The sequence below is a fragment of the Anguilla rostrata genome, chromosome 9, assembly GCF_018555375.3.
Source record: "Anguilla rostrata isolate EN2019 chromosome 9, ASM1855537v3, whole genome shotgun sequence".
NCBI lineage: Eukaryota > Metazoa > Chordata > Actinopteri > Anguilliformes > Anguillidae > Anguilla > Anguilla rostrata.
In genome coordinates this window covers 46,403,953-46,427,772 of record NC_057941.1, presented here as the reverse complement: position 1 = coordinate 46,427,772, position 23,820 = coordinate 46,403,953, and the positions used below count along the sequence as shown (strand labels likewise).

General features: G+C 51.9%; 1 protein-coding gene across 1 annotated transcript in view; it reads left to right on the top strand.

The window, feature by feature from the left end:
- The window catches only part of LOC135264308 (amyloid beta precursor like protein 2-like), a 55,451-nt gene extending 31,805 nt beyond the window's left edge, over positions 1–23,646 (top strand). Inside the window, exons 4-19 of the mRNA XM_064353173.1 lie at positions 1,782–1,894; positions 3,801–3,870; positions 4,082–4,369; positions 5,075–5,242; positions 7,220–7,350; positions 7,750–7,824; positions 7,980–7,986; positions 8,096–8,172; positions 8,739–8,867; positions 11,427–11,526; positions 12,906–13,079; positions 15,111–15,146; positions 17,898–17,968; positions 19,376–19,465; positions 20,782–20,937; positions 21,449–23,646. Coding sequence (XP_064209243.1) covers positions 1,782–1,894; positions 3,801–3,870; positions 4,082–4,369; positions 5,075–5,242; positions 7,220–7,350; positions 7,750–7,824; positions 7,980–7,986; positions 8,096–8,172; positions 8,739–8,867; positions 11,427–11,526; positions 12,906–13,079; positions 15,111–15,146; positions 17,898–17,968; positions 19,376–19,465; positions 20,782–20,937; positions 21,449–21,550 — 1,787 coding nt within the window. The 3' untranslated portion in view covers positions 21,551–23,646. The remainder of the gene's footprint in view (positions 1–1,781; positions 1,895–3,800; positions 3,871–4,081; positions 4,370–5,074; positions 5,243–7,219; positions 7,351–7,749; positions 7,825–7,979; positions 7,987–8,095; positions 8,173–8,738; positions 8,868–11,426; positions 11,527–12,905; positions 13,080–15,110; positions 15,147–17,897; positions 17,969–19,375; positions 19,466–20,781; positions 20,938–21,448) is intronic.
- The last annotated feature ends 174 nt before the right edge of the window (positions 23,647–23,820 follow it).

Below are 23,820 nucleotides of genomic sequence, written 5' to 3'. Positions count from 1 at the left end.
GTCGGGTTTCAACGTGCCCCCTCCCCCCCCATGTCCCGAAACGCGCGTGGGATCAGTGGATAATCAGTGGATATCCTGTAGAGCTGCGGCCAGTTCCATTTCCGTTCCCAGCCCATTTGGGAAATCGATGCCTATTCCCTTAATAGGAAAAATGCTTGTGACGTATTATTATAATTTTTTTTTTTTTAGTTTGTGAATTGAATTTCAGTTCATTTCCTCGATTGACTTGACTTGGATGAAACCTATCTGACCCACAGCCATGACACCCAGCTCACTCTGCTGAAAGGAGGTGCAGTGTCTGTGTTGCCTGGCTGTGGGGGGGGGGGTGAGGGAGGGGGGGGCAGAACCTCCTGGGCGGGACTGAGAAGCAGCTGTGTGCAGGGTTATCCGGAACCTTCCTGTGTGTAGCGCACCCGCTCATTTTCCAAAACACTTCCCCTTCCTCTAGCTCTTCTCTCTCTCTCTCTCTCTCTCTCTCCTCTCTCCCTCTCTCTCTCTCTCTCTCTCTCTCTCTCTCCTTCTCTCCGCTGGCTGCAGGCCAGGCTGAGGCTTGCTTGTGGAGAGCTGCCTCTGTCTCCCTCCGCTTCCTCTATCCATTATCTCTTCATCTGTGCGCTCTTCTCTCAATCGCTTTCTATCTGTATCCTCCCACCCTCATTCGCTCCTGCACCCCTCTCCCTCTAGGGTACCATTATAGCCCACCCACACACTCACACTAGCACACACACACCACACACACACCACACACACACTAACACACAACACACACACACCCACACACTCACACACATAACACACCACACACACACACACACTCACACTATGCACCACACACACACACACACCACACACACTCACACTATACATACACACACACACACACACACACACACTCACACATGCACACACACACACACACACACACACACACACTCACACTATACATACACACACACACACACACACACACACTCACACTATACATACACACACACACACACACACACCACACATGCACTCACCCACACACTCACACTATGCACACACACACACACACACACACTCACACCATGCACACACACACACACACACACACTCACACCATGCACACACATAGTCACATAAACTCATACACGCACACACACCCACCACAGTCACACGCATGCACGCACACACACACACACACACACTCACACTCGCACACACGCACCACACATACACACTCACACCATGCACACATACACACACACCGTGCACGCACACACACACACAAATACCCACATGCATACGCTCATCACTCACACACGCACACATGCATACGCGCACAGACACACACACGCACACATGCATACGCGCACACACACACACACAAACACACACACTCATACACAGACACACCACACACACACACACACACACACACCACACACACACACACACACACACACACACACACACACACACACACACACACCACACACACACACACACACACACACACACACACACACACTCACACCACACACACACACACACACACACACACACTGGCCTGTCCGTCGTCCCGTTTGAATCAGGCCCTTAACACCGTATGTGATTTTTATCTCCTCCCGTCTGTCATCTCCCCGTACTCTGCACCACGTTGTCCTCAGCGTCCCTGGGAAGGGATGAGCTGTGATTGGCTGCGGGGTCGGGAGGGGAAGTGGCCTCGGCTGTCCGTCTGTCCGTCTGTCTGTCTGTCTGTCTGACGCACTGCACTGCGCGTGTCTCTGCCTTCGCAGTGGGCGAGTTCGTGAGCGACGTGCTCCTGGTGCCAGAGAAGTGCAAGTTCTTCCACAAGGAGCGCATGGACACCTGCGTCAGCCACCAGCAGTGGCACGGCGTGGCCAAGGAGGTAACACCCCCGGGAATTCTGGGATGGATTAAAACCGCCCCGCAGTCGCACCCTACATTACAAACGCTACATGCGTTACTTTCCTGGCCTTTAGCATATGCTATTTTCCAGAACCGACTTATACAGCGTTGCCGTTTTTTAAATACAACATCAGGTTTTTTATCTAACACCGACGTCGAGTATCCATTTATGCAGCTGGATATACGCTGAAGCAATTCAGGTTAAGTACCCTGCTCAAGGGCACAACGGCTTTTTACATTACGACGGCCCCGTAGGTTACGAGCCCAGCTTCCCTGCCCATTATACTGCACCGCCACCAAACGTTCTTAATGCCCTCAAACTGCATTATGTTCCGTTCGAGTACATCGAGGGGAACGGCGCTTTTTTAAATCAATTTGCAGCGGCGCACTTTCGCACGGTCCCTGAATAATAAGTACGCGCGCGTTGGATACGCGCTGGAATATATTTACGCGCGAGCGTACGTCCCCCTTTTGTGTCGATCGGCATGTGAGCACTCTCCCCCCCCACCCCCCCGCTGCCCCCTCACCCCTACGCTGAAATTTCCGTTCAGTTTCCTGCCGTTTTGGCTGACGTGAGAAACGACTCTTTTGCGTTACGGGTTCGAGGACCTCTATTAGAGCGTCCTGGCCCCGTCCCGCCGGTGTGCACCCCCCCGCCCTTGGAGAGCTGCAGACCGTGCAGGTTTTTTATTATTTATTTTTTTTCCTGTTGTCGCTCAGCACGTAATCGATCGATTAAAGCGTCCGATTGCGCGGTCCCCTCCCCCCCTCGCCTGGCTGCCCGGCTCGGGGCAGGTCGCCGATTTTAAGGTGGAAACAAAAAACCGGGGTCAGGAGTGAACACCCCCCTCATCCCCCCACCCCCCTCCCCCGTTGCGCTCCGCTCGACCGCTCGCAGGTCTCAACCTGATCCCCGTCGGATTTCCCCTCTAATCAGATTAGCGGGTTAATCCCAGTCCTCCCCGCTGTCCCGGACCACGGGGTCACGTCCGCCACGACCAAAAAGCGCCGGGTTGCCCCCTCGGCTGCCCCCCCCCGCCACCCCCCCACCCCCCTCCAGACCGCGGGTCTTTGTGCGATGAAACCGACCCGCCGTTAAAAACAGCTCTGCCTATCTCTCTACTCACCTTAAACAGGTTTAACCCTTTCAAGAGCAGGTTTCTCGGATTGTTTTTTTCAACATTCGAAGCCAGCGTTCCAGAACTACATTGTTTTCAGTCACCAGTAGCGATTGTAACGTTATCATTAGAATGTTCCGTTCAGAACATTCTAATCACACATTTGTCATCTTAAACCTTAAAGGATTAAGAGCTTCTGAGACCCGGTGCATTTAAAAAGTAATGTTCTGTAAGGTAAAAAAAAAAAATGTCTTTTAAAATGGAAACCAGGCTTCGCATGCTGAAATACAGATTGATATTAATGCGCGAGTGAGAGAGTGGTGCGTGACATGGAGTGAACAGACTCGCGCTGTGATTGGCCGAGCGGCGTATTGCCTGGAGTCCCCTTAATGTGTTTAAACTGTAATGACTTTGTTCTTTAAATATGTCTGGGCTTAAACGTATGCAGCACTTAAAGCAGAGAGAGCTCATGGGAGGGGTTAGGGTCAATGAGCCACTCAGAGTGCTCTTCTGTAGATGCTGAACGGAATAAATGTCTCCCTCTGGCTGGGATTGATGTTTATTTCTTTCTCTGTCTCTCTCTTTCTTCCTCTCTCCGCCTCTCTCCTTCTCTCTCTTCTCTCTCCCTCCCTCCCTCCCCCCCTCTCTCTGACTCTCTCTCCTCCCTCCTCTCCCCCTCTGACTCTCTCCTCCCTCCTCCCCCCCTCTCTCTCTCTCTCTGCTCTCCTCCCTCCCCCCCCCCTCCCCCCCCCCCCTCCCCCCTCTCAGGCGTGTGCCAAAGGCAGCATGGTTCTTCACACTCGGCTGCTCCTGCCCTCGGCCCTGGCCTCTCTCCCTGGCACCGATCTCTGCTCCCCCTCCCGCCGGAGACCCCGAGCCCCGCCCCCAGCCCTCCCAGGGAGCAGGACTAGGACGGTCCGATGACCGGACGAAGTGACCGACCTGGATCGAGGCAGGAGGACTGCGCGCGCGGAGGAGACGTGCGTCGTTTCAGGCTGACGCCGAGGAAGCTCCGCCCCTGTGGTTTTTTTTTTATTGGTGCGTCGTAGGGCCTCCGCCAGGAGCCCGCCCATGTTTGATGGCGCCTGACGTGCCCCTCGCCCGCAGGGAGCCCCCCGTGGAGGACCAGCCCACCCCGAAGCCCGAAACCGCAGACGACGACGAGGAGGATGAGGAGGAGGAAGACGTGGACTACGAGGAGTACGAGTTTGAGGACAAAGACATGGCGGTGGAGGACGACGACGACGACGACGACGATGACGATGAGGAAGAGGAGAAGACCAGGACCCGTGCCCAGGACACGCCCAACGAAGACAAGACGCTGCAGGAGGTCACAGGTCAGTCGCACGCACGGCTATCCTCTATCTCTGAAGCTCAACCCCACTCAGAGTCACTGTAACGGCAAATTAAGGTCTTTATCTTCGTTGTCTTCGGTGGCTGATGACTCGATGTTAGTCCAAAACCAACATTCTGGCTCACGGGAATTCTCCTGCCAGATTTTACATTTCAGTTCCCGTGCTGTTTTTTTTTTTTCCAGCTGCAGCAGCTCTGTTGCATAATTAATTTAGACTTCAGTTCGGACATTTGTGTGATGAATTTCAGCTCTCAGAATCAATAACTCCGTATTGTTCTCTGGTGATCTCATTTAAAAACGGTGTTCAGATTAAACGGTGTTACGGTTGAGTCCTGGGGGGGGGGCTGCAGTGCCTGCGGGTTTCCATGGTTTCCTTTCAGCTGCTAATTTAGCGTTCGGAAAGCAAGGTGCACGGACACCGGCCAATCGATGACTAAATTGAACCAGCGGTGCCGAACCACACCCGAAACCAGAAGGCGCCCTTGGGCCCCCCAGGACTGGAGTCCGACACCCCCGCTTTCAAAACAGCGTGCGGGGGGCCGGTCGGACGGCGGTCGGGGTCGGCTACGTTTAGCCGCGTAGCCGCGCCGCGTCCTTGACCCCCCGAGCGACGCCGCTGCGCTCTCTGCCGCCCCCGTGTGGCGGGACCCGGCTCTTTAACCGCTGTCCCCCCCCCCCCCCCCGGCAGCGGTGTGCTCCCTGGAGGCGGAGACGGGGCCGTGCCGCGCCTCCATGCCCCGCTGGCACTTCGACGGGCGCCAGGGGAGGTGCGTGCGCTTCGTGTACGGCGGCTGCGCCGGGAACCGCAACAATTTCGACTCGGAGGAGTACTGCATGGCCGTGTGCCGGCGCCTCAGTAAGTCCCCAGCGCTTCGGCGGGGGGGCCCCGGGCCGCACCGCGCCCCCCCCGCGTCCCGCGACCCAATCTGAGGCTCACCTCTCCGGATGAACAGGCCATGACATACAGTACACCGCAGAGCTCACCGTAATGCTAATGGCTATGACGCTGTAGCCTCACACACACACACGTACATGCTGTACACCAGGGGGTCTCAAGCTCAGTGCCATTGGAGTGCCGTGTGTGTGTATGCTGGTTTTTTATTCCAGTCTCAGATTTTGATTGTATATTTTTGCTGAATTAGGGATGCAGGTTTGCACATAATGGTGACCCGGTGTCCATGGTGACCCGCATCGTCTAAATAAAAACTTGCTTATGTTCTGTGCTTCAGTGCAGTTAAATGCGTACGGCTGAATGAGTAATTGGACTCAATTAAGGCAGCATTAATTGGTTGGAATGAAAACCTGCATACACACGGCCCTCCATGGCAACGAGTTTGAGACTACTGCTGTACACACACACACCCACACACACACACACACTCATGCATGCTCATTTATTCCCCCGACACACACAGCTCACACACTAGCTCTTTATTCCACACACACACACCACACGCTCACACACACACACACACACACACCTCACACAGGCTCCGAGACTCGACCCCCCCCTTGCTCCTTTGTTCTCAGCCTTCACCGCCACACACACACACCTGTATCCTCCACCAGTCACGCATGTCGCCCACGCACGCATCTGTCACACGCGCACACTGCCACACATCGCACTCCACACACACGTCTCCGGCACACACGTCCGTCTGTCCACACACTCACGCGTCACCCGGCTTTCGAGGACCCTCGGCTCCTCTCTGTGTGGCGTCTCCGCTTGCTGCCTCTGTGGTCTTCAGTCCTTCCTCTGTCCAGCCCTCTCCTGTCTGTCCACGCGGTCTGTCTGTCTGTCCACGCGGTCTGTCTGTCTGGCCGCGCTGTCTGTCTGTCTGTTTCGGCCGTGTGAGCTTGGCCTAGCAGCGAGGAATCGCTCTCTGCCTCGTTACCATGGAATCAGCGGAAGAAGAAAGGGCCCTCAGTCATCCAACTTTATAAAGGAACAAAAATTAGTCAAACACGATACACGAAGAAAGAAACACGGTTCTTGAATGTCAAATGATCTGTACGTATTGTAGTTATGAGTCATGAGTATTTTTTTAGTCCTCTGTTGTGTACTTTGAGTACATGCCCCTATGCCCTAACTTCAAGTCAATTCTCAGTTCAATATAATTTAGACACGACTTGTTTTGTTCCCAACGTTGGTCCAGGATATGGTGTGAATTCGGGCTGTGATTCAGTCTGAGAGCTGCCCGAGCCCTCCGTCGTTCCAGAACAATGCCGTGAATTTCGCCCGTGCTCTTCTTCACCGGCCGAAACCGAACATTCTCTCTCGCCCGTGGGGGGGATGTTTTGCCACCCTGTGAACATTCCAGAAGCTCGGTGACGCCGTCACGCACGGGCAGCGGGCAGGGGGGGCGCTGTTGTCGGGTAGCAACCGGCCGAACCTCACAGCGCGAGGTCTCCTTCCCGCCAAAACGACTTCCTGTTGTTCTTCTTTCTGCCGGAGCGAAGGCCGTCGTACTCTTCTACCGCGAGCGGCCTGCGCTGTTCCCTATCCGCGCGCGGGAAGCCTCGGCCGTCAAAAACAGGCTCCCGGGAAAGAGAGAAGAAAGATGAACGGAGGACGAGAGAGGCGGGACGCGGAAGGCCGTCGTGTTGGAGCGTCGGGGTTACTGTGTTTTTCTTCTGGCCTTCCCACTTCATCTGCAAGTTCTCTGCAGTCTGTCCGCTGGCTTTCCTTCCTCTCTGTGGCCTGCCGCTTTTGTGTCACCCCTCCGTCCCTTCGTCCGTTCGTCCGTCCATCCGTTAGAAAGCCCGCTCCACGCTGACCCCGCCCCCCTCCCCTCCCTCCCTCCCTCCCTCCCTCCCTCCCGTGTGCCCGCAGTCCCGCCCACCCCCCAGCCCACCGACGACGTGGACGTGTACTTCGAGACGCCGGTGGACGACAAGGAGCACAGCCGCTTCCAGAGGGCCAAGGAGCAGCTGGAGATCAGGCACCGCAACCGCATGGAGAGGGTGAGCGCTGCCCGGCCCGCTCCGCCTACCTCCCTCACTCTCTCCTTCTTTCTCTCGCTGTCTCTCTCCCTCCCTCTCTCCCTACCTCCCTCACTCTCTCCTTCTTTCTCTCTCTGTCTCTCTCTCCTCCCTTCTCCTCACTCTCTCCCCTTCCTCCCTCCTCCCTCCTCACTTCTCATCCTCCTTCTTTCTCTCTCTGTCTCTCTCCCTCCATCGCTCACTTCCTCCCTCACTCTCTCCTTCTTTCTCTCTCTGTCTCTCTCCCTCCATCTCTCACTTCCTCCCTCTCCATGTGTAACAGGACGTATGCTGACCTCCCCTGTAGTTCTCCTGGCCTCCCTTGGGTTAGGGTTTGGAGTTTGCTCACCTGTCTCTCTCTCTCTCTCTCTCTCTCTGCAGGTGAGGAAGGAGTGGGAGGAGGCTGAGAGACAAGCTAAAAACCTGCCCAAGACTGAGAGACAGACGCTCATCCAGGTAGGCCTCTCCGGGCATGTGTGTGTGTGTGTGTGTGCCTCTTGCTCCTGCTGCACTTCCATGCTGTGACTCTAAGCTCCGCCTCTCTACCCTGCAGCAGCTTCTAGTGCATGTTGTGCTTTAAGCCCACCTCTCCCCCTGCAGCATTCACACAGGCCCTAGGTTGGTGCGTCTCGGCGAGAGCGGGATGGCCGCACAGCTGCGATAAGCCGCTCTTGCACAGTTCCGCAGTGATCAGTACGCGCACTTCAGGCATGACCTGGTGGTGGAGGCCACTGGCCTCTGAACGACCGCCGCCGCTTCGCCCTGGAGTACTACCTGGCCGCCCTGCAGGCCGACCCCCCCAGGGTGAGGTTCACTGCTAATCCCCCCCCCCCAAACCCTATCCCAAACCCCTCACCCCATATCAGCGTTGCATTCAAAGTCACGTGATGGAGTCTGGAACAAACTGACCCCAGGCCAGTGTTTGGATAGTCCAAAAAGCCCGAGTCTCACCCCTGTTAAACAATGTGAAGACTGTCATTTAATTGGATAAATATTTGCAACAGTTGCAAGATACATACTATGTATGCCTCTCTCTCTCTTGCTCTCTTCCCTCTCTTCTCTCTCTTTCACTCTCTACCTCTTCTCTCTCTTGCTGTCTTTCTGTCTCTCTCTCTCTCTCGCTTGCTCTCCCTCCCTCTCTACTCCTCCCTCTTGTGTCTTCCTCTCTCTGCTTCTCTCTCTTTTACCGTTGTCGAATATCGAATCTTTTTGTGATGTTATTTTTGTCTTTTGTCTAAAAATCTCTTGATCTCCCCGCTGGCACAAGGTACAGCCTGTGCAGCTGTGTTGAGCGAGTTTCCTTTTAACGTCCGTCTGTCCCCCCCCCCCCGGCCCGGCACCGCACCCCGCTCCCCCACCGCCCCCCACAGCCCCACCGCATCCTGCAGGCCCTGCGGCGGTACGTGCGCACAGAGAACAAGGACCGCCAGCACACCGTCCGCCATTACCAGCACGTCCTGGCCGTCGACCCGGAGAAGGCCGCCCAGATGAAGTCCCAGGTCAGTGCCCCTAAACCCCCCCACCCAAAGTCTCTGTTTGGTTCAGCCCACCCCCTGGGTCAAGTGTGCACATGGAGTGCTTTAACTCCCAAATGTAAAATGATGAATTTATAAAACATTATGCCAGATCCGGGAGAGTTTTCAACCAAGAAATGTTACTTGTGGAGTCCAAATAAATGAGCCATTCTGTTCTGAATATTCGTGAAAAGAGATTTAAATAGATTTTAAAACTGTCGGTAATCTGCGGAAGTTTTACTGGCATCTAAGGGGTTAACCACCTAGTCCCTCCTTTAATGGCCTCCTTTTTTAGTTTCACTCAGAAAATGTTGACTTTCCAAATTCTTTTTCTGTGTGTCCCCGATGAAAACAAAACAACCGAAAGAATGTTCTCTCTTAAAAAAAAAGAAGAAAAAAAGTAAATATAAAAGCTGAAATCTGGCCGTAGTCCCAAACTGCGGCGGGGGGGGGGTCGTTCCGCGGTCTGTGGTGACACGGATCACCGCCGGCCCTCAAACTTTGTTCCGAGTTTTTGCGCCGATAAAACCGGGAGTTCGGGAGGGAGGATCCTGTCCTCCGGCTGCAGGCCTTCACACCTAAAGGCCGAGCCAAAACAAACATCCCTGCGCGCTGAGCGCTTTGATCCAGACCTGGGTGGTCCAACACGGCGTCAAAAAAAAACGTCAAATAAAAAGGGAAAAGTACCTGCGTGAGGTGCGAGAGACTGCCTGGTTTGTTGAGAGCGGGCGGCTTAGGTTGTTGGAATCGTAGCTGTGTTGCGTCTTCTCTGTCGAATCGCCATTTTGATTAGCTCTTTTGGAGTCGCGCGGGACGCGAGCCTGGGGTAGCAGCCTTTTCCAGCGGAGGGCGGTCGCGCGACATTAGCATCGAAACGCGCCGCCAACACAGCCGGCGGGATGCGGGGGTTGAGGGGGGGGATTATGGCGATAACCCAACGCTAAACGGTCCGGTCGCTAACCTGCCGTTCGAGATGAAAGCGCAGGAATGTACGGACCGCGCCCGCCGCCGCCACAGCGAGGATTCGAGGAAACGGGCTCGGGTACAGGGAAGGGGAGCTCAGGCGGCGGGTGTTTAAAGTGGCGGCTTAATGGCTGACCGTCTTGAATTGCTCTTAAAGGGCACCTTGGTTTTTGGTTTTCTGTGTTTATTCGACATATAAATGGAGCGGTGAAACTGTGAAACTCTTTTTTAAGCTTTATGGGAACAGTCAATATTACGCCCAAAATGAACACTAGGGAAGTCATTTCCTTGGACAGCCCAAGAAAACTCCAAGGCTGGGGCCCTTTGGAATGGTCCCACCTAACTGTGTCCCTTGGTTTTATGCTCTTGTTTATAAAATGAGCAGACACAGACTCTGTCTGGGTGGCTGAAAACAGCATTTTTACAGAAGGGTGCAATTTAAAAGTTTTTTTTACTGTGTATCCCTTTGTTGTGCAGTTCTCACAGAAAACACAGCTGGCTTCGTCTGGTTGGAATTGGAATGGGGGACCGTGGAACTGGGCAGAGCAGGAAGTGCCCACCTCAGTGCAGACATGATGTCACATCCTGTCTGGACGGACTGTGGGCGCAGATGTATAGAAGCGTTTCTTGGCCTTTTGCCTTGTAGACCCATTGACTGTTTTAAGTGTGTACTTATCCTGTTGACCCAAAACACAGAATGCATTTAATAGAAGTCCACAGGGAATGGCTGAAACGTTTGGCATTTCCACATTGTTGTTGAAATATAATTATGTTCCGTATCAACGGAGGCTCTTGACCTGCTCATTCTTCTAATACAAAATGTGTTCTCAACCAGCTTATATTGTTAATTATAGGCATGCAGTGCCACCAATGCCACTCAGCTGTGGTGTCTTGCGACAGATTAATGCTATACGGTTCAGGTCTAATTGCTACAGTACAGTACAGAGTTGAGGGGTGCAGCCAAAGCCATTTTAATTGGGTATGACCGCATGCTGTATCTCCCAGCTCACAAGTGTGTGTACAGCTTCCTCACCAGCGTAAGCTCTCCAGGCTGTCTCTGACACAGGGGAGTGTTCAGAGAGCCTAATTCCTGTGATTCCTCAGAAAAGCAGTGCCAGAATTTGTCTTTTTTTTCGCTACAAAGCAGCAATGTGGGCACAGAAGAAAATGCATTAGTGTGACAAAGAAAAGGTCAGCTTAATTAGAAATAAAAAAAATGTATGTGCGTGTAGCACTTTTCTGACATCCATAGGGGCTGGGGGGTCCCTCAGCGCTATGTATTACGCACTAACCCCGCCCCCCATACTCCTAGTTACGCTGGAGATTGAGTGAGAAGCGGCCTATCTGTTTTCCGTTAGAGTATCTGTGGTGCAGTGCAGCATCTACACAGACAGACTGATGTTAGTGCAGTTACTTTCCTGATGGCGAAGACGCGCTGGCGCCCCCTGCTGTTGGTGACCGGTACTGGCCCCCGTGTCAGTCGGCGGGGACGGGCGCTAGGTCTCATTCTGCCCCCCCGTGCTGGCCGGTCTGTACCCGCGCCCCCCTCCTGACCCCGCCCTGTTTGGCCCCACCCTCCAGGTGATGACGCACCTGCACGTGATCGAGGAGCGGATGAACCAGAGCCTGTCCCTGCTCTACAAAGTGCCCTACGTCGCCGAGGAGATCCAGGACGAGATCGGTGAGCGCCGCTTCGAAAAAAGCACAAAAAAAATTTAAAAAAGAAACAAACTGCAGCAGACCGCGGGACGGCCAAACCACATACGATCATAAAAGCCCTCCCCGCATTGGTCTGAAAACAGCCACGAGTACTTTCTCCATAATTGCAGCTGTGCATTTTCTCACGCAAATCTGATTGGTCCTTGAAGTGCATGCTTCCTATTTTAACACCGAACCCCGGGGTAAAGCATTTTTCTGCTGCTACAAGTTTAGCTCTCGCGGTGTTGCCCATTATACATATATATATATATATATATATATATATATATGTGTGTGTGTGAATGTCACATCTCTTTCATTAACACTTAGCAAATCCACCCCAGATGCTTTCCCTGACTGATGTCTCGGTGACTCAGTGGAAGGGTGCTGGGTCGTTTTCAGCTCTGTCTCTCCCGTAGGCCTTACCCAATGGACAGAACGAGCGTAGTGGCTCTCTCTCTTCGTATCGAGGGAAAGCTGATCGGGACAGGGTGGGCAGGTTTTTACAAAAATCCCCCCGGTCTTCAGGAGTTGCGAGCGCCCGCTCTGCGCGAGCCCGTTAGCGCGAGCCCGTTAGCGCCGCCGATAAGTTTAGCGGGGTGCGCCACCGAGCGAGCGGCTCCCGTAATTCCAGCGGAAGGTTCCGGCGTGGCCCCGGAGAGAACCCGCCACCCCCCACTCCCCACCCCCCCCCACCCCCACACCTCCGGCAGCGCCGCGTCCGCACGCTGAGCAATTATCGCGCTGAGACGTGGAAAATTACCGCGCTTCTCCAGCGCGGCGCTGGAACAGTCAAAGCCGAGTGACTCACTCCTCTCTCTGCTCTAGCTCTCTCCCTCCCTCCCTCCCTCCCTTCATCCCTTCTTCCCGAGCACCCTGCCCTGCAATTAAGCGAATAAATCACCCCCGTTCGCAGCATGGCCTTTTTTGTTCCCTCTTCTTCTTCTTCTTCTTGATTTTTCCCCGAAACCCAGCCTGGTAAAGTCGTACGCCTCAGGAGCTGGAGCAGCGGACAGAGATCGAGGAGGGGGGGGGGGTTGAGGGTTTTATCTTTCGCCCCCATGGCGGGTAACAAAAGGAAGCAGCACCGTGGCGGTTTTGGCGGTAACGAAAGACAGAGCGGGCGCGGTGACAGAACCGGGTCGTCGCTCGGCGTCCATAGTTCGGGAAACGGGCAGATTCGGAGGAAGAGAGGGGCTCCTTAAAGACGAATCGGGGAGAGGGCGGGGCGGAACGGCGGGTTTTTTAGGGCGCGGGCGGGGGCGGGTGACGGTCGGCTTGCCGCGGCCTGTCCCGCCACGGTCTCCCGTTCGCGTCTCTGCCCAAACCAGAGCGCTCACTCCTCCCCCCCCCCACACGCAGACGAGCTCCTGCAGGAGCAGAAGGCCGACATGGACCAGTTCCTGTCCTCCATCTCCGAGTCGTACCCGGACGTCACCGTGTCGTCGGAGGAGAGCGTGGAGGTGCCCTTCCCCGACAGAAAACTCCACCGCCCCTTCCAGGTCACCTCGCTGGGGTCCCGCCAGGAGACAGAAGGTGAGTCAACCCCCCCACACCCCCCATGAGTGGACACTGACCCCTAGGAGAGGGGTTGGGAAGGGGAGGGGGGAGGGCCCTGCAAAAGGCAGAACAGGGCTTTGACCAGAGCACATGCTCAAATACATAACAGCTAGCCTTCCTTTTTTCCTAATCCGGACACTAATATCTAAACTGTGCCACACGCCTCAGAAGCATCGACAGCAAGGGCTACGCACGCTGCACTAGCGTCCCGTGGGTGCAGTGCCTGCCTTCCTGCAGTATTTAAAGCAGAAACGGCAGGAGAAGCACGTGACTCCGCGCTGTGTATGAGTTAGCCTGGGAGTCCTAGAACACCCACTGGAGCTCTAATCCCGCCATGCTCGGCTCGATGACTAAAGCTCACACCCCATTGGACGTCACCAGCTGAATCATAACCAGTCATAACCGGCAAGGGAGTCATGCTTTTGTCGAAACCCAGCAGGCTTTTTAACCGAAGGAGGTTCAGAAGTGCCTTGTGCTGTTGCGCAATAGATACTGTGGCGTGTCTGTTGCTACAGTATGGTATCCGATCACACCCCTTATTGAACTGAATTATGTAATGTTGCAATTTTTCAGCTTCGACAGCAGGGAGATGTCAGTTTTTTATTATTTTATTGTCAGTGTTAACAATGTGAAGCTGATTATCTGGTGTATATGTAGTTTCTGTGGCAAAGGGGTGTTTTAATATCTGGTGTATATTATACACTCTGGTAGAGAGGAGTTTGAGTATGTGGTGGATATAATAGACTGTGTTGGAGAGGCGTTTTAGTATCTGGTGTGTAATAGACTCTAGTGGAGAGGTGTTTTAGTATCTAGTGTATATAATACACTCGGTGGTGGAGAGGTGTTTTAGTATCTGGTGTATATAATACACTCTGTGGTGGAGAGGTATTTGTTAGCGCTAAAAACAGGAACCAACAGGCCTGAGTACCTGGTATATTTTTTTTCTTTCATGTATGCAAATTGTTCTCTGTAAACAGAATAACTCCAACCTCAAATATGACATTAAAAATGAGCGGGTAACACAAGCATGTTTATTTACGGGTTGCCTTGCGTCACACCGAAAATGTTCAACAACAACCCAGCGAAGTCAAAACCTGTTTTATAGGCTGGCAGGAGCGGATGTGCCAGGTGAACAGAGATGTGTTTGTGCGTGCGAGCACGCAGACTCTTCCAGCTTCCTGAGATACCTGCGCTGAGCGCATCACATTTTGCACGATGTACTTCACGCCGCACATCGCTGCACCGAACGCATATAAACAGTATATCACCCGCTTCTACATCCGAGCGCGTGCAGTCGTTCCTCTCCGAAGCGGCTTTCTAACGCAGAAAGATTTCCACAGCAGCCTCCCCTCCGGGGAATTGCCACTGCAGTCCTTTCCGAACACGGGGGGTGGAGAGCGTTTTAAATTTCCTCAGACTTTTTGGGCACAGCAGGGAACCCAAAACAATAAATTTTGAAAAAAAAACAAAAAAAACATGATAAATAAATGATTAAATAAACAAATAAATAAATAAATAAATAATCCTTCTGCCGGGTACCACGGTACTTATTTGCGCGTAGAGAGAGTCATCTTTGAAAAATGTACCACGCCGTGACAAAGCCTGCACATGGCCACAGTGAGCATTGCTTGCCTTCAGATTTAATGAGGGAAGCGGCAAGGTGAGGAAATAGCTAGCTTCGCGCACGCTGTCTCTTAAGAGAACTCCTCCTATTTGAATGCGGCAGGTTTGCCAGTTTTTTTTTTTTTTTTGGTCCTTCATCAGAGCTCCATTTAACTCCCAAACCTGTCATTTGATTATTCAAACGATATTGCTAAGTAACCGACCTGTCTCCCAGGGGGACTTCGTGCCAGTTTCCCGTCCAATCGGATGGCTTTATTTTTACCTTTCATACTTTTTTTATTCTGTCTGCTCGCTTGTTTTCTCCTTCTCTCTTTTTCTTTCCTTCCTTCCCTCCGTTTACGTTCTTTCGCTCTGTCCCCCCCCCCTCCCTCCCCCGGCGGCTAGGCGTTCTGCCCGACTCCCTGCGCTCCGTCAAAAAAGGTTGGTGTTCCTGCTTTTTTTCTCGCCCTCCTCCTCTTCCTCCACACGTCTCCCCCTCGCCCTCTCCCCTCTCTCTCTCGTGTATTTTTTCATCACGTTATATTTCGCCCGACCCTTCATTTTTTTGTTCGCCCGTCCTTTGTTCTCCCAGTCCCCCCCCCCCCCATGCTTTACAGTCCCATGTTGGCTTCAGTCACCAGGCCTGTTTATTAGCCCTGTCCGAGCCTCTGGAACAGGTCTGTATAGAACAGTGGGCTTGGCGTCACTCTCCCATCCATCGCGCCCCCTGGCTGTCCCCGCTGACCCCGCGCACATCATACGCCAGGTTTGCAGGCGGAGAGACGGCCACTGCGGCTGTGCTAGTGTCTGCGTGTCCAACCCGGACTGGCAGGTCGGTTCAGTTTAATCCTGGTTTCAGCTGAGATCTGAACCGTCTGTTTGATGCGAGTTCCTGCTTAATGCCGGACAATTGTCTCCATCCTTCCTGCTGCACCCTAAACATGACTTACTGTAACTAGGGCTGCGTGTGTGTGTGTGTGTGTGTGTGTGCATTTGTATGTTTGTGTGTCGGAGTGTGTGTATTTAGTGTGTGTATTTGTTTAAGCAGGCAAGGCATGTCTGTGTGCGTTTATGGGTGTGAGTGGGTGTGTGTGTGTTTATGCGTGTGCCTGTTTATATCAATATGTCCGTGTGTGGATGTGTGTTCGCATGCGTGCGGGCGCATGTCCATGCGAGTGTGTGGATGTGTGTGCGCATGCGTGCGTGCACGTGTTTATTTGAGTGTGTGGATGTGTGTGTGTGTGGGCATGTGTCTGTGTGAGTGTGTGGATGTGTGTGTGTGTGGGCACGTGTGTGTGTGAGTGTGTGGATATGTGTGTGTGAGTGTGTGTGTGTGAGTGTGTGGATGTGTGTGTGTGCGGGCACGTGTGTGTGTGAGTGTGTGGATGTGTGTGTGTGCGGGCACGTGTGTGTGTGTGTGGATGTGCAGGCGCGTGTGTGTGCGGGCGCGTGTGAGTGTGTGGATGTGTTTATGTGATTGTGTGCGGGCACGTGTGTGTGTGAGTGTGTGGATGTGTGTGTGTGCGGGCACGTGTGTGTGTGAGTGTGTGGATGTGTGTGTGTGCGGGCACGTGTGTGTGTGTGGATGTGCAGGCGCGTGTGTGTGCGGGCGCGTGTGAGTGTGTGGATGTGTTTATGTGATTGTGTGCGGGCGCGTGTGTGTGTGAGTGTGTGGATGTGTGTGTGTGCGGGCACGTGTGTGTGTGAGTGTGTGGATGTGTGTGTGTGAGTGCGTGTGTGTGTGGGGGCGCGTGTGTGTGTGAGTGTGTGGATGTGTGTGTGTGAGTGCGTGTGTGTGTGTGTGTGTGTGAGTGTGTGGATGTGTGTGTGTGAGTGCGTGTGTGTGTGTGTGTGTGTGAGTGTGTGGATGTGTGTGTGCGGGCGCGTGTGTGTGTGTGTGTGTGTGAGTGTGTGGATGTGTGTGTGCGGGCGCGTGTGTGTGTGAGTGTGTGGATGTGTGTGTGTGTGCGGGCGCGTGTGTGTGTGAGTGTGTGGATGTGTGTGTGTGCGGGCGGGTGTTTATGTGAGTGTGTGGATGTGTGTGTGTGCGGGCGCGTGTGTGTGTGAGTGTGTGGATGTGTGTGTGTGCGGGCGCGTGTGTGTGTGTGTGTGTGAGTGAGTGTGTGGATGTGTGTGAGTGTGTGGATGTGTGTGTGTGCGGGCGCGTGTGTGTGTGAGTGTGTGGATGTGTGTGTGTGTGGATGTGTGTGTGTGTGGATGTGTGTGTGTGTGGATGTGTGTCTACGCGAGTATGTGTGGAGTCTCTGATCAGAGCCGAGTCTGCAGCAGTCCCAGCAGCCGGTTGCGTAACCGCGGGCAACGGCTCACTGGCAGCGCTCGCTGAAAGGAGTGAGCGTGACATCACTGTGAGGCGGGAGGTTCGAGGGCAGCGGCGTCCCCATCACCAACCGTCACCTGTCTGTTCCCATCCTGCTCTGTCACCCCCCCCTGCCCCCCCAAAAAAGGACTGCTCCATACTGCCCCTGCTGTCTGTTTCTGTTAAACGCCTGTGCTCAACTTTTACACAAAGACACCCCCATACTCTACATTTCAGCTTCCATTGTTTATGTTCACATGAAGTACATTTTTGCACAAACGAGTTTGTTCATTGATGCTGTTAACGGTGATGTCTGGTGTCATTTTACAACATATCTGATACTCGTATTTAAACTATTAAACTAAGTGTGCATTTGCCTGGTCTTACAATACTTGTAATAACAAAAAAAGGCTATGGAAATACTTTGAATATTATTGCAGTCAAATAGAGTCATGCAGGGCTGCCCAACCCTGTTCCTGGAGATCTGCCATCCTGTAGACTTTCATTTCAACTCTAATTTGGCACACCTGATTCTACTAATTCTCAGCTTGGTGAGATCTCTGGCTGTTGAATGAGGTGTGGCTTTGTTAGAGTTGGAGTGAAAACAAACCCACAGGACGGTAGGTCTGCACAAGCAGGACTGGGCAGCTCTGGAACAGAGGATGACTGTACTGAGCTGTCTCTGCTTGCTGTATATCATGTGAGCAGAGACAAACACAGTAGATGACGTGGAACTTCATTCAGAAGCTGATGGTGGGCGGAGCTTCATTCAGAAGCTGGTGGTGGGCGGAGCCGGATTGAGGCTCCGCCCTGCCACTCATCCCGCCAGGCCCCGCCCTCTCTCCGGGGCCCAACTGACGCCTCTCCTTCCGCAGGGTCCGGGCTGGACGGTTTGATTGGCGCCGAGGAGAGAGTGATCAACAGCAAGGCCAAGATCAACAACGCGGTAAGATCAGAGCCCCGCCCCCAGGGGGGTGTCTCTGAGCAACCAGATCTCTACTCCGGGGGGGGGTGGGGGTACAGGGGGTCACCATGCCAACAGAGGAAGCATCCCAAGGCTTCCAGGTCCCTCAAAATAACTCCATTTGTCCAAAGCAATCACAAAGCGTCTTGCAGTAGGGGAGCACTTATCGACAGCACGAGGCTGTCTTCTCAAATTACAGGCTTCAAACTACCCCCTCCTTCCTCCGTCAGTAATCTCTGGAGCTCTGCAGTAAGTCCCCCCCCCCTCACATTGTCTGTTCAACTCGAACCCCCCGACGTCGCTGTTTGTGTCGTCCCCACTGAGCGCAGAGAGGCTGCCTCCCCCAGCAGTGCCTCTGCGGCTCGCAGTAACGATCCGAGCTCAGGCTGAATATGTGGAGTGCGCTGCCAGTCCTGCATGTCCGAGCATTTTGCACAGGAATGCGATCGCGCACGCTATGTGGTTTTTCCGGTGGTTGTTCGTTTGTTTTCATTTGCATGAAAAGTCATCTTTTCTTTTGCACACGCACAGAGCCCGAGGGTAGAAGTGCCATTTGTTAAAAGTGTAAATTGCGCAATGTTAAATTTCATAGCTCCGCAGAAAGCAGAAGTCACCCAACTTGTCCACCGGTTTGTTTTCGCCCTCTCTCGAAAAAGCTCGAGCTCGTTGGCAGTTCTGTCCCTGGACTACATTTAGAGTTTAATTTTAAACATCGCAGGATGAGATCGCTGACTGTTCTCCGTGGGATTAGTTCCCCCGTCTGTCCTCGCGGGCCTTTGTTAAACCGTGTGCTGGGATGTTGTGGTGAGTCGGTTTCCTTGTGGGCCCAAAGGGCTTCCAGCGCAGTGCAGAACCTAAATCTGTTTGTCGATACTAGAGCTTAAGTAATCATGGAGAGGAACAAAGAACCGCCAGAAGAGTGGAGCGGCTGTCTGCAAATGTCCACTTATATATCCGTCCTGTCCCCTAGTACCCCACCACGTGACACACACACACTGCCACAGACGACACAACACCACAACCACAGACACACAACACACGACACACACATACAACACAACACACACACGCACAGACACACAACTACACACACACCACATACAAACATACACGCACGCACAGACGCAAACTGTCTCACACACAAACACACACACACACAAACATACACACACACACACACACACACGCTCACACACAGACACACACACACACGACAGACACACACACGCACACACGCACAGACACACAAACACACACACCACATACAAACATACACGCACGCACAGACGCAAACTCTCTCACACACACACACACACACGTGCTCACACACACACACACACACGCACCATGCAGAGAGCGTAACCCGGGCCCCCCTGTCTTTGTTGACAGGTGATTGATGAGTCTCTGGATGATAAAGAGGTGATTTACAGTGCATACAGAGTCAGCCGTGTGCATGATGATGATGATGATGGTGAGCTGGTGAGTACAGCGCCCCCTGTCAGAAGTCTGGGGAACTGTAGGCTAACAGATTGGAATTGGAGGGGGGGAGGGGCCAGGAGTGTAGTGGTGGGTGGGGTGGGGTGAGGTGTAGTATTTACTGAGGCTGGCCCCACTATTAAAACCCAACCCCTCCCCTGAGCAAAACTCAAACATCCGTCAACCCAGGGTGGAACCTACCATGCAAATCTTTGTTTTCCAAAGTCATGTGCTTAAGATCCGAGTTGTGTTTTCACAGCATGTGTGTCATGTAGCTACGCTAACATGCTAATGTCAGTGTATGCTGTGTGCAAGTATACACTTAGCAATGTGCTTGAATATCTTCACACCTCTGCCTTCAAGCTTCCTACATTTTAAACGCTCAAAATGTTTGTTGGTGCCAACTGTAAAAGCACCACTTACACTGAATGATGGTGAAGCAATTTATATGGCATGCAATGACAGCCTACCGGCTATTTTAGCCCACTGGTGGAAAATATCTAAAATGTTATAACAACCTGTGCTTATAGTCTGATTTGGTACCATTTTCACTCCGAGAAACGCTTGGTTTCCTAAGCTTTTCATGGAGAAATGGTTGACACGACGTTCTAATACGCAAAATAATCGCTGAACGATGGCGTGCGCGGCGATAGCGGACGTGTCCTGTGATTATGTGCGAAGCTGGAGTGCACGTGTGCGAGGTAGCGGCCCTCACGCACGTTTGCTCGTTTTCGTGCGTCTTCGTTTGTTCCTGTCTGTACATTTCTGTTGTATTTTGTGTCTGACTGTTCACACTCCTGTCCTGACCGAGAAAGCTGAATGCCTGAATCTGTGAACTCCTAACTTAACATTCCTCTTAACCCCCATTGCCACATCGCTCTCTCTCTCTCTCTTGATCGACACTGTCCCTCTCTCTGTCTTCCTTCCTTTCTCCTTCCCTTTGAATCTGTGCAAGATGTGCAACTTCAAGAATGCTTGCCTGTGTCAATAGCCTGGTTCCTAACAGCTCTCTTGTGAATGTGAATGCTGCATGTTGCTAAGAGACTGTGCCAAGACTGTATCGGTTTAGCATTGGCCTAGCAACCTCTCTCATAACAGTGATACCATAGATATTCAAGTGAGATCAGTACTATTCTGGAATAAGCCTGTGGCTTTATGCCCTCTATGACAGGATATACCGCTCTCCTCTTTCTCTACTTACTTCCTACCTTTCTCACTACCTATCCTGTGCTCTTATGCCCCTGTGTGTGTTTGCTGTCAGACACCTGGTGTCTCTCTCTGATTGGTTCCCTCTCATTTCTACCCCTCCCCTCCCCCAGGAGTCCTTCCGGCCCTTAGAGGATGAGTTCAGCTTCGGAAGCAGCGCTCTGATTGGCCTGCTGGTGATCGCGGTGGCCATAGCGACGGTGATCGTTATCAGCCTGGTGCTGCTGAGGAAGAGGCAGTACGGCACTATCAGCCACGGCATCGTGGAGGTGGGTCCGGCCAATCAGGGGCCTTTAAACCCGGGATCTCAAACTCTACTGCTGGGGGCTTATGGTACCTGTAGTTTTTTGTGGCTTCCTTTTCAACCACCAGCCAGTTTGGCCTATTGAAATGAGGTATGCGAACTCTGTAGCGAGTAAATGACTTCTAAAATGTAAAAAAAAACTAAAGTTGCTGAAGGATGATAAAAACCAGCAGACATTGTGGTCTCCCAGGTCTGAGGTTTAAGATCCCGGCTTTCAACGGCTGTAAGAACCAGAGTAAGAACACGTGTACTGCGGTGCGCGTAACGCGTGCGAAATCAATAAGCGGTTAAAGGAAGCATGACAACGTGCTCTGAAAAGCAAAGCGTTTTTTTTTTTTCCAGAGCTAGACCGCGCAATGAATTTGATGTACGGTGCCAGACAAAGAGGGGATTACCCATGATGCCTTGCTCCCCGAGCGCATTTTTTTTTTCTCTCGCGTTGGCGTAACCGGCTGCGTGTCTCGCGTCTGTGACAGGTCGACCCCATGCTGAGCCCGGAGGAGCGGCACCTCAGCAAGATGCAGAACCACGGCTACGAGAACCCCACCTACAAGTACCTGGAGCAGATGCAGATCTAGGGGAGGGACGGCTGGAGCTTCGCTGCCCGGGAGGAGAGGAGGGAGAGGAGGGAGAACACACTACTGACCGATAACACGACCGCTCACGCCGACGAATCATCTTCCCCCGCCTGAGAAACGCAAACGTTTTGGCTCGTTTAAAAAAAAAAAGTCTTCAAAAAAAAAAAAAGAATCAATCCTTGAATAAATGCTACTACTTCTACTGTTGTACTGTAGGACTGTCTCTTCTCCTTTTTCTCTCGAAAGGGCAATCTAACGATGATAGTGTTTTTAAAAAAATAATTAAAATTTCACGTGGAACGTGTGATTCAATGGATTATACAACAGTGATTGTTTTCAGATCGAGGCAAATTACTTTAGTTCTTCAGTCAGGAGAATTCGGTTTGAAAACGCGAGGCAAACCAAGTGAAAGAATCATTTGGGACGATTACGTGTAATTAAATAACAGTCACATGACATGCAGCTTCTCTGTTCCATCTTAGACGTGTCCATGAAATGACGACCTATATTTTGAAAAGATGTTAATTTTCTTTTTTTTTTTCCTTTTTAATAGATTGCTTGTATATGAAGGTTCTTTGTACTGATTTTAATGTATAGTAAAAAAAACAAAAAAAAAGAGAAAAACAAAATGATTTTTTTTCTGTTCTTTGCTACCATTAGCTACAAACTAAACATGTATCTAAAATGTAGGTGTTTTAGTCATAATTATTTTTTTGGTTCCCCCCCTTTCAACGAATCCGATGACTGTGTTGCCGACTATCACTTTTGTCTCTCTCTCTCTGAGGATGCGGCAGTGGTTGAGGGGAGGGAACGGAAGATCGATGCCGTGTACGTGCACGTGCGCGTACGCATGGCATGTGTGCTGTTCTGGCCTCCAGCTCCATGACCCCCCTATCCCAAGCACAGGCAAACGAGATCCTCGCATTCGCTTTTTTTTTTTTTTTTTTAAGCACCAACGCGCACCGCGGGGCTAACACTCCCTTCCCCGTTCCCCGCGGCGTCACGGCGACGGGTCCCGCGTGCAGTACCTCCTCGAGCGTTTCGCTTTTCCGCGTATGTTTGAGATTTGAGTGGAATTTGTTAGTTAAATACACTGGCTGATCAGTATCGAAAGAAGGGTTCTATTGGCCCGGTAGTTACCGTTGATCTTACACAGTTTAAATACCCTCAAACTTGCAGTTCTGTAGTGGTGTATATCTGTGAGGGAGGGGGAAAAATAATGGTGCCGTCGTTTTGCACAAAGCCGTTGTAAGCTGTGGGGTGAAAAAAAAAATCAATTTTATTAAAGCTGAAATCGTGCGAAAGTCTATGTATGTAATACACACGATGCAGGCCTTTTTTTGTTCACCTAGTCTGGGTGTTGCCGTGCTGACGGTGAGGTCAAGTCAAAATGGCCGCTGGAAAAGCCACCCAAAGAGAAACCACAGGGAGCTGGGGGCCCGGTTAGACGAACAGGAGAGGGCTCGCGTTTTCGGTACCGTGACCACAACATGACCAAAAAAGTGCGCTCCAGCTGATTCAATAGTGTGTTTATTGTTCCCCATACGATCTCATCCGCATGTTACTCTTAAAACCTCGTACCCGTGCTGTGGTCACAGCGCAAAAAAACGCGGCCCCAAGCCCATTGAACTGGGTTAAGCCGAAAGGAGAATTTGATAAAATGCTCCTTGTAAAAGATGAAAAGAGAGAGCTGCATCTGTTTTGTTTTCTCATAGTAATATCTTCGTATGCCTGTATAGTTGATGTTGCGACCATGGCTTTTATGGAGGACAACCTGTGGTGTGAATTGTTCTTACGATATGATATTATATATTTTTAAGTTTTTTTTTTGTTTTCTTTTATTTTATTATTTTTTTCTACATTTCTTTTCTCTTAATGTGATGGTAACTCCTATGTATGTGGCTGTCTCTCTATGCACCAATACGGCTTCAAATCTTGTAACAGCCTGCTTGATTGCAGGACAAGTAAGAATGAATTAAAATATAAATATAAATATATATATATATATAAATCTAAACCTAAGCTACATGATGATGATGATGACAATGATGATAGTTATGTGGGGGAACACATCAATAAACTCACTACTACTTCCATTGACTGTCCTGCCTCGTATTTCACTGGGTGCATTTACACCTGCATTTACACGACGTCTGCTGTTGTGACGTGCATTTTGTGTGTCACGTGTTGATGGCCTGAGTCACTCAAGATAAGGAGTTTGAATAATTATTACTATCTGTAATTTACACGTATGCATGCCGATCGTGGTT